Genomic DNA, 13,159 nt, shown 5'->3' on the forward strand with positions numbered 1-13,159 from the left:
AAGATCAATCCCCACCACCAAAAGAACATGACACACACACATACTTATACCTCACTGTATATCAGATTCTTAAGCCATTTGAGTAAACTTTAGTATTGAATCTATGCTTGTATCTTGTCTGTCTGGTTAAGGCCCATCAGTTGTCAGAAAAGGTCGAGAGCGCAGGTTGTATCAGTTAGCTCTTGTACCAACACCGGTGTGTAACAAATAACTATGAAATCTTAACAGTGTAGAGTGTACATTATTTACTTAGCTCATGTGTTTGTAGATCAGTGGCTGATCCAACTTGGCCCTGCACCAGGCACCTTTCATCTTCCTCCCGGTACCAGCAGTCAGGCCTGGGCATGGCCTTGGCAGATGCATAAGAGAACAAGCCCAGTCATGAAGGTGCTTGTCATGGCTTTGGTCATATCACACCTGCTAACTTTCCAGTGGCCAAAGCACATTCCATGGCCAAAGTTAAATGGGATGGAACAGGCCCCTCTCTTAAGGAGAAGGAACAGTTGAGTCACATGGTGGTGTGAGACGAAGAAAAGAATCAGGGCCCTTAATGGGCTTCATCTGCCACAGCAGTGTGCCAACATGGATGGCACCAAAGCATCCAAAGCCACACAATTTCCCTGCAGCAAAGTCACCTGTATCACTACTTAGTTGTATGGACATGAGCAAATGACCTAACATCTTTGAGCCCATTTCCCCTCTGATTGGACATGTCCTGTGTTGACATAGTGTGCAGATGTACTGTCCAAGCTGTGATTTGAGTAGTACACTGTTACCTAGGAGATACTAAGTCCCCCTGCCACTGCTGCCTGCCCTGGTCCTCCAGTGGCTGCCTGAAGCCACAGGTAGTGGTCTAGGTCCTGGAGGTGAATTCATGAGTCTGAGTTGTTTTTCTATTTTAGAAGATGACCAATAGTTGTTTCAGAAAAATAAACACACTGCAGGACAATAGAGAGCAGGTAGAATTGCTTACTGCCTCAGCTGGGAACCGGCACTAAATTAGTTTCCTGTGCTGCTGTAACAAACTGCTATGAACTTAGTGGTTTAGAACATTAATTTATTACCATTCTTAAGGTCAGAAGTCTGGCAAGTCTGTCATCATCCTTACTGAGTTAAAGTCAAAGTATCAGCAGGGCTGTCTTTTGAGGCTCCGCAACAATTCATTTCTTTGTTTCCAGCTTCTAGAGACTACCCTGTTCCTTTTCTCATGGCCTCTTCTTCCACCTACCAAGTCAGTCACTTAGCATCTTAATTTCTCTCTGGCTCTGTTTCCATCATCTCATCTCTTCCACCAGGACCCTCCTGCTTCCCTCTTAAAACAGTGCTTGTGGTGACAGGGAGCCCACTCAGAAAATCCCAGGTAACCCCCACATCTCAGCATTATTAACTGTCCACAAGATCTCCCCTGCCCCGGGAGGTAGTATGTCCACACTCCTCCCTCCATTTCTCCCTTTGCTCTTTACTTTTTAACAAATCGGAGATAGACTGGCCACCTGTTTTTGCAATCTGCTTTTTTTACTTCGCTACATTTGGAACGATTTCCTTAATTGTTCAACGTGATTTTTAGTGACTGTGTGCTAACCTATTTTAAGGGCATAATATGGCTTACTGGACTAATGTTCTAAATGTATCTGAAAGGAGTTTTTCCCTTTTGTCCTTGTTATAATTTGTCTCTTAAATCTTCACACACAACTCTGATCATTTGTGTGGGATAAATTCCTTACCATGGAAATAACTGAACAAAACATTCCCATGGAATTTTGACTTCTACGTAACATTCAGTACCAAGTCCTGCCTAGCTGCTGTTCTTTGCTTGCTTGGCAGCTGTTTCCTACAGAAGCTTCACTTGAAGTCTTCTGCAATCTTAGAGCGGTTTCTCACAAATTAGGGGTCTCCTTCCATGTGTTCATGTCTTACCCATGTGGACATGTTTCAACAAGCCTGTAACTCAAGATCCAACCAGGAGGTTGTTTCCCATGAGTTGAACAGTGTGTTTCCTGATGTGAAAATTGTTGGTGGGCTTTGACAACTAGATGCCACTCATCATTGTCTTTTCATCATATTATTTTTGGTGATACTGGGGATTGTATCCAGGGGCACTCTACCACTGAGCTGTACCCCCAGCCCCTTTTTACTTTGAGATGGGGTCTCATTAATTGCCAAGGCTGGCCTTAAACTTACGATCCTCTGCTTCAGCCTACCAAGATGCTGGAATTACAGGCATGTGCCACCCCACTCCACTGCCAATGACTTTAAAATGAGTGACCTTACTGCTGGGTACTGTGGCATATGCCTGTAATCTCAGTGACTCAGGAGACCCCGGCAGAGAATCACAAGTTCCAGGCCAGCTTTGGCAGTCAGTGACACCCTGTCTTAAAAATAATAAAAGGGGACTGTGGACGTAGCTCAGTGGTAGAGAGCCTCTGGGCTCAATCCCCAGTACCACAAAATAATTTTAAAATAAAAATGTCATTACCTCCAAGTGGGTTAGAAACTTTTGGGCGAGAGGCATGAGAAAGTGATGGGAGACATGTCAGTCAGATCATCTTGCAAGTGGGCTCCTGTGATCCCTTAGGACACATATCCACACCCACAAGGGCTTTAATAGACCACAAGGACCTGGGATGAAGACAAGAAACCAAAGAGTACTGGAGTCCACCAGAGTGATGGTGGCTGCCCTGCCAGAGGTGAACTAGCAAGTGAGAATTTGGAAGGTGAGGACAATGGGTGACAGAATGTGATGACAGAATGTGGAGCAGAAGGTCTTGGCATTGAAAGGCAGGCTGTGGTGTGGATGGGACCCCACTGCTGCCTGGCCCAATAAGCCAGTGACCAACAGCCAGGAGGGACCTAAGAGAAGCCGTGTCCTCATCAGCCCCGCTGGCCTGAGTCACTGACCATCGTCCTGAGCTGCCAGTTTACTAGAAGAGTGTACTGCTGGTTAGTGTAGACTCTGTCCTTTGTTTTATATTCATGTGTGTGTGTGTGTGTTTGTGTGTAATATACACAACATTCACCATTTGAAACATTTTTAAGGGTATGGTTCAGTCCCGCTGGCCCGAGTCACTGACCATCGTCCTGAGCTGCCAGTTCACTTGAAGAGTGTACTGCTGGTTAGTGTAGACTCTGTCCCTTGTATATTCATGTGTGTGTGTGTGTGAAATATACACAACATAACATTTACCATTTGGACTATTTTTAAGGGTACGGTTCAGTGTCATGAAGTACATTCCATCTCCCCATTCCTTCCTGCCCCAACCCCTGGCAACCACATTCTACTTCTGGTCTCTATGGATGTGAGTCCTGCAGGTACCTCATTTAAGTGGAAACACACAACATTTGATCTTGGTGATTCCTGTTTCACTAAGGGCTTGAGAGAAATACAGACAGGATGGAGCAGGTGTGAAGTAAAGGAACTCATGCACTCTGGCATGTCTGCAGTTCTCAAAGAAGTAGGCAGGGAAAGGGAAGCAACTGGGCATCACCAGGAAGGAGGCCAAGAGCCAGGAGGCTCTGTGGCCAGGGCCTGCCATGCCACTCTCACTGGAGGGAATCAGGAGCCACTACTACACCTAGGAAGTCCTCTGTTCCTTCATTCACCCATACTTTCTCTGCACCGAGCAATGTCTACAGTTATTGCTCAGTGATGAGCAAACAGGTAAAGGCAAGGAAGACCAGAAACAAGGAAGGAGGGAAACAAATCCATACATTTGGGTTGGTGACAAAATGAAGCAGGGAGGGAGTGGGGAGCACTGGCATAGGAAGTGCCATTTCTGGAAGACAGGTGAGAACAAGCCTGATTGAGAAGACGCTGTTAGGAAGAGGGGAGTCTGGGGAAGAGCCAGGGAGTGAGTTTGGGCATATTAAGTGTGCATACCTATTAGACAATCAAGTGGAGATGTCAGGTGGACGGGTGTCAGGCCAGAAGTCCAAGAAGCATGGAAGAGCCTAGCTAAGTTCCCAGTGCCAGTCAGCTTGGTGAGTCACTTTCCAAGTGGACATTAGTCAAACTAAGGCATTTGATTTATAAGTCCCCTGGAACCCCAAGAAACTAACACGAATCAACCCTTCTGAACAGGTCAGTTCACAGCATGCCAATACAATTCAGCTGAGTCCTACTCTTCTCCAGCAAAAGTAACCAGGACTCTTCAAAAGAATAATGGTTCCTTCCTCTGTCAGGACAGAGGAAATGCAAGCAGGAACCTGTGGTACCAGAAAGTAAGCAAGTGCTCAAGAAAGAACTCAGCCATGCTGAAAAAACACCAGAGCAGGGGATCTCATGAAAATAGAAGGGAGACCAGTAGAATAGAGGAAAGGGCAGGGAAAAGGAGGAGAGGGACAGGGGAGGTACCAGGGAATGAAACTCACCAAATTAACTTGTTCTATTGTGTACATGTACAAATACATAATAAGGAAACCCACGATTATGTATATAACTATAATTAACTAATAAAAAAGTACATCTAAAAAACACACACATACCGCAGAGCCAACCTGGGAAAATCTCCCACTAGCCAAAGCTGACACAAGTCAAGATACAAAATAAACAATGATAGTATTGAATTCTAACCTGGAGAAGAAAATAAAGAACCACAAGTCCACATGACATCAACAACTAAAAGGGAGACAAATGATGATGATTCTTACGGAAGAAATTGATAAACATAAGACCCAGAAACAGAAAATCACCATTTGAAAATCACAACAATTGGGAGACTGAAGCAGAAGTGTAGCAAGTTTGAGGCCCAGGGCAACTTAGCAAGACCTGTCTCAAAATAAAAAGGACTGGGGAAGTTCAGTGGTAGATTGCTTGCCTAACATGTATGAGGCCCTGTATCTGATCCCCAGTATTGTGCAAAAAAAGAAAAGAAAGAAGAATACTGTAGTAATAATTGTTTTAGGAAAGATTCATCAAAGAATGCTAAAGTTAGTGGGTAAAAAAGAAGAAAGAATTGGCTAATGTCAAAATAATTCCCCCAAGGCAGATATTAAATACAAGAGGAAAATAAGATACAAAGAAAGAGACCTTTGCAAGGGAGAAATCAGCATGCACCTCCTTGGCCATGAGACCATCACCAATAATTAGACACAGAATCATGGACCCTGAATGTGATGCAATGTGAAGGACACATTGAAGGTCAGTCCTGGTTGTCTTAACAGAAATGCTAACGTTCATTTCAATCATGAAGAAACTTCTGGCAAATTGAAACTGGTAGACATTTTACAAAATAAATAACACTCTTTTAGGAATGTTGAAATCAAGAAAGATAAGGAAATACTGAGGAACTTTCCTAGACTGGAGGAGACTTAGGAGATAAAACAAAGACAAGGTGGAATTCTGTACTAGGTCCTCAACTAAGACAAAAGAGGGGAAAGTGATGGAATTCAGTGAAGACCTGTATCACATCAGTGTTACCAGTGTTTTGGTAGTGGTACCATGATTATTTAACATCTTAATGTTAAGATCTCTATTTGGGGAATAGTTGGGTAAAGATTAATAAGAATTCTCAGTTCTATTTTGCAACCCTTAAATAAGTTTGAACTTTTTAAAAACAAGTTTTAAAAGTCAACATGAGTCCCAGCTTTCCTGATAAAAAGCCTATTCAAGATGGTAAACCTTGTAACTCTCTGGCCTATCCAAGTCATTGTCTGTGGTATCAGAGGTGGTAATGAAGTATATAGCTGGAAATAGAAGCATTTGAAATCCTTGGTTAATAGTACCTTGAGAATATAGGGCTTGGACTTGAGTCTCCATGACTGCACCCATAAATGTACATATCTGCCTTGTTTTCTCACTGGCAAGTTGTTGATTTGACCTAGGATGACACTACTCAGCAATGGATTCTCTCAAAGGTAAGACATGGCGCTGCCATTAACTATAACAGAAGAGATACCCAAGGGCACATGGAAAGCGTACCTTAAAATAAAGCCCATAAAAATTGACACTTGCCCCCAAATGGAACATTCTTCTCTTCACTGCTGAAAGATTGGAACACACACACACACACACACACAAAAAAAAAAAAAAAAAAAAAAATTGTGGGAAGTAAGTATTTACAAGAAACAACATTTGGAAGTACTGCCTTCCAAACCTTTACATGTGTACAAGTGCATGCATGTTAGAAACAAAAACCCAGGTCATATACAGTCACTTGCCTGAGGATATATTTAACTGTATGTGTATACATGTCTGCAAATTCTTTCCTACTTAGCATACAGTGAGAATTTCCTGTTATTAACGCATTTTTGAGGATCTCCATGTTGAATTATGGAATTTACTTAAGCAGCCCCCATTGCTTCACATGCCAGATGCCTCCCGATTTTCTTTATTCCTACTGTCAATAACACTAAAGGGAACATCAGTACCCAGGCACTTTGACCCCACTTATTGGATTTGTCCATTCAAGTAAGTTCCAAGAAGTGGGAGATTGAATGGGAAGACCCCCCATATTCCTTAATTCTCTTCTGTTTTAACTCTTAATAAGTATTATAGTGAATGGGTTACTGTGATATATATTAGGTGCTAAAGTATCTGTATGTACTAGAATTAGTTAATCCTCTATTGCTTGACAACTTTTTAATGAAGTATTTTTTTCTTTTTTTAAAAATATTTTTAGTTGCCAAAGGATTTTTATTTTTATGCAGTGCTGAGAATCCAATCCAGTTCCTCACACATGTGAGTCAAGCGCTCTACCACTGAGCTACAACCCCAGCCCTGTATTGTATTCTTATTTCAAAATAATCCCACTCACGATAGAAATATCCAAAAATATTAAATATCTATGCACTATTAAAAATCATAATCTTAGACTGGGGATATAGCTCAGTTGATAGAGTGCTTGCCTAGCATGCACTATGCCCTGAGTTCAATTCCTGGCATGACACACATGCATACACACATACATACATACATAAATACTTAAAACAAATACTTAAAAAAATCATAATCTGAGTGTCATAAATGCAATATTGTGTGAAAGAAGCCAGTCACACATGAATGCCTACCACATAGTTCCCATTTTGAAAAACAGGCAAAATTATATTAAGATGTTTGGGTTGCACACAGAGTTAATACAACGGTAAAGAAAAGCAAGAGAATGGTAAATTGTGTAACTTTATCAGAATGGTAGATACATGGATGTTTTCCAAGTGATAATCCATTCAGGTATGCAATCTAGATTTTGTGTGCTTTTCCATATTTATGCAGTGCTTCACAACACCAATAGTTTTAAGAACCCCTCATAATCCTTGAAACCCTTTCAAAAATTTCTCTTCATAACTTAGCATATAGCTTTCCAGTGGTAATTCATGTCTATTAAACCGACTATTTGGTAGCATGTTGTTGATGTATTGTGAGCATCTTCCCTTTGGTCACATATAATGGTGACTAGAATGGCAATAATCAAAAAGACTACAAATACCAAATATGGTAGAAGGTATGAATGAACTGGAACCTTCATCTGTTATTGGTGGGAGCATCAATGGTGCAGCCACCATATTGATAAGTTACATGCACAATTACTATATGGCCCACAAATTCCACCCCTCAGCATCCACCCGAGAAATGAAAACATATGTGCAAGGTTTCATTTTATTTATTTTTATTTTTTATTTGTTTGATTCATTGTACACAAATGGGGTACAACTTTTTGTTCATCTGGTTTTACATGAAGTGGAGTCACACAGTTTGTGTAATCATACATGTACATAGGATAATGATGTTTGTCTCATTCCATTATCTTTCCTTCCTCCTGTCCCCAAATTTTATATATGCATGTTTACAGTAACATTATTTAAATTGGGCAAAACACAGAACCCACCCAGATATCAAAAACTGATGAATGAGTGAACAAATCATGGTAGTACATATAAAGGAATACTACTGGGCACCAAAAAGGGACACACTTATACATGCTATAGCATGGGTGAACCTTGAAACCACTGTGCTAAGTGAAAAAAGCCAAGTACAAAATATTATAACTTGTATGATTCCACTGATATATTTTTAGGGTTGGCTCGCAGCTCCATTAAGTGGCTGGAGTATAAATGATTTAACTTATTGTTGGACTTAAAGTGGTTTCCTGTTTTTCAGTATTACAGAGTGCTTTCCTGACCATATCTGTGAATAAATGTTTTGACCAGATTGATTGTCTTTGGGCCAATGCTGGGAAGTGGAACTGATTGAGGGTTTGTCCATTTTAAAGCTTTGGGAAAATTTTGCCACACAGCCCTCAACAAAGTTTGTTCAACCTGCACTCCCAGCAGCTGATTGAGAGGGCAAATGCCTCCTTTGTTGGATATATTCCTTCCGTCCGAGTACTATTCCCCCAGGGGGGTCCATCCCAGCCAGAGGTTCCCACGCTCACAATGCCCTGTATTTATTTGCAGTTGAAGCATACATATGCTGTCACCATGATCTGGTTCGTCAATAGTGCCAATCGCCAAGTAGCAGGCTTTGCCATTGCCACCATAGGATGCATCCTGTCTGGCATTTCCATGGGCCTAGTGGAGTGGCGAATGTGGTACATAAACCACCCCCTTCTCTCCCCCTCTGGTGTCGCCTGTGTGGGAATGTGGAGAGTCTGCATTTACCACCACCACAACAGTAACATCAGCAATGCCAAAGTGTGTTACCGATACACCTACCATGATGACTTCCTTCCACCTGACATTCGTGTTGCTCAGCACCTCTTGCTGGCTGCCAATATCCTGGGGCTGTTGGGAAAAGCCTTCATCATCCTCGCCCTGAGGAACGTGTACATGGGAATCCTTCAGAAGGACGACACCTACAACCCATTCGTTGTTTCAGGAATTCTGAACATCGCTGCTAGCAGCTGTATCTTAATTGTCGTGCTCTGGAATTACTACTCCATCATGAGCATGGAGGGGATTGAATTCCCTTCATCTTTCCGTGTGCCCTTCAAGCCAGATGTTCAGGAAGTTGGGAGTGCCCTTATAGTGGCAACACTAGCTGCCTTCCTGTTGCTGTTGAGCGGGACAATTTTCCTCTCTTACACTTTCCCCCTGGACATCCAAATGCATCCTGAGGTTTGAAAAATGAATTTCCAGGTTGCATGGACTTTGCAAATCCATTCTTTCCAGGAGTTTATGGGAAGTATTATCTGAATGTTCTACCAAGTATTTCCAAGGACTCAAGACCGTGGCAAAAATGATCTGGGAGGAGAGAGTCCAACTGACTCCTTCCATTATCTTTTGCATCTGAATTTGGTTCACTGAACTTTCATTGAAATAAATACTGCCCACATGCCAGTCTTGTGGGTCTGGATTTTAATTATCATGGCCTAGTATAAACATAGTGTCTGAGTACATTGAAACCTCTCACATCTCCCTTTGAAACTTGTCCTAAAAACAAAAATAGACCTCATGCCTTCTGTATTCTCATGATAAAAACATGTCTCTTCCCTATAAAGTTTTCCAAAATGGACAAAAGTAGATGATTAGTATAGGGATTCTCCACACACATCACCAGACTCAACAGGTCTAAAGATTCTGTCGTATCATCTCTACTTTCTTCCTCCTAGGTATTTTAAAGCAAACCCCAGGCATCATATCCTTCAATACTATTCCCTTTGAAACTGACATTTCCTTACATTACTTATGGCTTCTAACAAACCTCATTATTCCTTGTTATCAAATACTTAAAATATTAAAATGTCTCCAAAATAGTTTTAATCATTTCACAGAAGCTGCTTTCCCTGCCTTTGATGCTGTAGTCTCCCAGCCTCACCAGACACACACAGCTGCATCACACCCCTCTGCCTTTCATTTACTTTAAATGATTCTGATGTGTGGAGCAATATGGGTCACTTGTCCTGTCTGTTAACTGGCTCTCTATGAAGGTTTGCTGAGCTTCCATGTTAGTTGATTCCAGAAAAGTATTTCCTAGGTGGTGCCATGTATTTCAAAGTGACTATGGTACACCACTTGTCACATGGCTGCTTTTAGTGACACTAAGATTGATGAGAGAGCCAGGTGTGGTGGCACACACCTGTAACCCACAGCTCCCGAGGCTGAGGCAGGAGGATATCAAGTTCAAAACCAGCCTCAGCATCTTAGCAGGCCTAAGTCACTCAGAGAGACCCTGTTTCTACATAGAACGTGTATCTATATAAAAAGTGGCTGGGGATGTGGCTCAGTGGTCAAGTGCCTCTGGGTTCAATCTTTGGAACCCCCACACACAAAAAAAGATTGATCAGTGACTCCATGAAGGGAAAGGCCCATCGCTCTTCTCAACTTCCTTATCAAACGCCACCCAACCCTAATGATTTCAGCTCTTGGCTGTCCCTTTGGAACCATTAATCACACTGTGGATTTCATGTGGTTGGTCACTTGCTAATGTGAATATCTTTGCCAGAGATATTTGCTTGGAAGAATTTGTAAAGAGTTTTAGCTCATCAAACACAGCCATTTGGTGACTCTGAAATTCAGTGCAGACAGAAGCAGGGAGGGCTGGGGATGTAGCTCATAGCTATAGTGCTGCCTGGCATGCCTGAGGCCCTTGTTCCATCCCAGCACTGGGGAAAGGCAGGGAAAATGCTTCATCCTTTCCCTCCAATTGTTTTCTAGAGTTGAGAGAAGGTCTTAGTAACCCTTGGTGTTGTCCAGTATACTGCATTTTTGTTTTTCTCTTTCGGGTTTTTTTTTTTTTTTTTTTTTCCTGGCAGTACTGGGGATGGAACCCAGGGCCTCACACATGCTAGTTAAGTGCTCTACCACTGAACCACATCCCCCGTCCCCCATTAAAGTATATATTTTTAGACAGGATCTCCTTAAGTTGCCCAGGTTGGCCTGTAACTTGTGATTGTTCTGCCTCAAAAATAGCTGGGATCACAGGTGCGCAGCACTACTCCCAGTTTTGATGCTGAACTCAGGAAATTGTTCCCAAGTTTTCATTATGAAAATTATCAGGTGCATTCAAAAGTAGAGACAATGGCTCCAATTTCAATAATTATCGGTATATGAACAGTCATGTTTCATTTCCATCCTTTCTACCTGCTCTGACTCCTGCCATGGATTATTTTGCAATGGATCCCTGGGAATAGGTATTTGACTCATAACTACCTCAGTCCATATTCTTGTGCACAGTCAGGAGGAGGGTCTCAACCTGCTTGGCAGCTGCTTTCCTCATGGCAGCTAGAACGTTGCTCCACTCCTCTCACTTTCTCTTGGTGCGAATGTGTATCCCCACACCATCATCATCATCATCAGCGTCATCTTCTTCTCCTTTTTCTTTGTACCAAGGATTGAACCTAGGAGTGCTTAACCACTGAGCCATATCCTCCTTTTTATATTTTATTTAAAATTAAAAAACAGACAGGGTCTCACTAAGTTGCTTGGGGTCTCACTAAGTTGCTGAGTTACTCAGCCCCTGAAAACTTTTAAAAACATATGTTTGTGGGGCTGCAAGTTGGTGCACCCACTGTGGAAAACAGTATGGAGATTCCTCAGAAGACATGGAATGGAACCATCATTTGACCCAGTTATTCCACTCCTCAATTTATACCCAAAGGACTTAAAATCAGCATACTACAGTGACACAGCCTTATCAATGTTTATAGCAGCACGAAAATTCACAATAACTAAACTATGGAACCAACCTAGGTGCCCTTCAGCAGATGAATAGATAAAGAAACTGTGGTATATATCCACAATGGAATATTACTCAGCCTTAAAGAAGAATGAAATTATGGCACTTTCTGGTAAATGGATGGAGATGGAGAATATTATGCTAAGCCAAATCAGTCAATACCAAACAGCCAAAGGCTGAATGTTTTCTCTGGTATGTGGATGCTAAGTAAAGGTGGGTGACTAGGGAAGAATAGAGGTACTTTGGATCAGAGAGAGAGGAATGAAGGGAGGGGAGGGGTTATGGGAGTAGCAAGGACAGTGGAATGAATTGGATATTATCACACTATGTGCATATATAACTACATGACCTGTGTAACTCTACATCACATACAATAAGAATGAGAAGTTATACTCCATTTATGATGTGTCAAAATGCATTCTACTGTCATGTATAACTAATTAAAACAAATTTTAAAATGTATTTAAAAAGAATGTGAAGAAATCAGAACACCCACTTATGGCCAAGGTTGATGGGAATATAAAATGGTGCAGCTTTCCTAAAAATAGTAGTTCCCCAAAATGTTCAACCTAGAGTTGTCATATGACCAGAACTTCTATTCTGAGATACATGCCAAGGAGAAATGAAAACATGCCCACACAAAAACTTGTACACAAATGTTCGTGGGGAAATAAGCAGTGACTTCATAAGTAACAGCTTTCTGTCTGGAATACTGAGAGTGCCATAAAATTGGTTGTGGCAAAGGCACCACAACTCTGTGAAGACATTAAAAACCAGTGAGTTCACTTTAAAAAAATGTATATAATATATATATATATATATATATATATATATGACTTCAAAAAAGATACACTTACACGGTAAGAAAAGGAATAATGGTCCAGAGACTAGATCTTAAAAATGATGTGCAAGATTTTCTTTTTTAAAAAATAGTTTTAGTTGTAGACGGACACCTTTATTTTTATTTATTTATTTAGTCAGTTAGTTATTTCTATGTGGTGCTGAGGATCGAACCCAATGCCTCACACATGCTAAGCGAGTGTTCTACCACTGAGCCAGAATCCCAGCCCTATGCAAGACTTTCATGGGAAAAAAGAGGAATCTTATTTGAAGTCCCAAAAGACAAATTAATCAACAGATACATAGACTGGGTACAAGGATAATATGGCCCTGTGTTGTAAATCTGGCCATTCACCTCCATCTACTTCAGTTTCAATGAAAACCTCACGAGTTTTGTGATCACTTAGGGACTATTAGTTACTCGACAAATGGTAAAACAGCAGCATCTTAACACAATATAGGTCTCATTTTTACTTCCTTTATGTCCAGAATGAGGGCTTCTCCTAACTGTGACTCGGAATCCTTCATCTTGTACCCACAAGTCCTCAACAGGAGGGTGGTAGGGTCTCTGCACTTACGTGCTATTGTCTGGAATTAAAGGGGGTTTGGAATGTCATTCATGGGGAATTTGACAGGCTTGCCTGGAGGTGTGTGCAGTGTTCCTGCTCATATAACAATGACTAACACTGGTCCTATCACTGGAAATTTAGT

At 41.5% G+C, this 13,159-nt stretch overlaps 1 protein-coding gene across 1 annotated transcript; it reads left to right on the forward strand.

Moving 5' to 3' along the window:
* Window positions 1–6,956: 6,956 nt before the first annotated feature.
* Window positions 6,957–9,054, forward strand: Cldn34 (claudin 34). The gene has a single exon (XM_047537434.1). It carries the CDS (start codon window positions 8,368–8,370, stop codon window positions 9,052–9,054), a length of 687 nt encoding a protein of 228 aa, XP_047393390.1. The 5' UTR covers window positions 6,957–8,367.
* Window positions 9,055–13,159: the final 4,105 nt, after the last annotated feature.

The sequence above is a fragment of the Sciurus carolinensis genome, assembly GCF_902686445.1.
Source record: "Sciurus carolinensis chromosome Y unlocalized genomic scaffold, mSciCar1.2 scaffold_425_arrow_ctg1, whole genome shotgun sequence".
Classification (NCBI taxonomy): Eukaryota; Metazoa; Chordata; class Mammalia; order Rodentia; family Sciuridae; genus Sciurus; species Sciurus carolinensis.

Coding starts and splice junctions, on each gene's coding strand:
- Cldn34 (XM_047537434.1), top strand. CDS start 8,368: ATGCCCTGTATTTATTTGCAGTTGAAGCATACATATGCTGTCACCATG.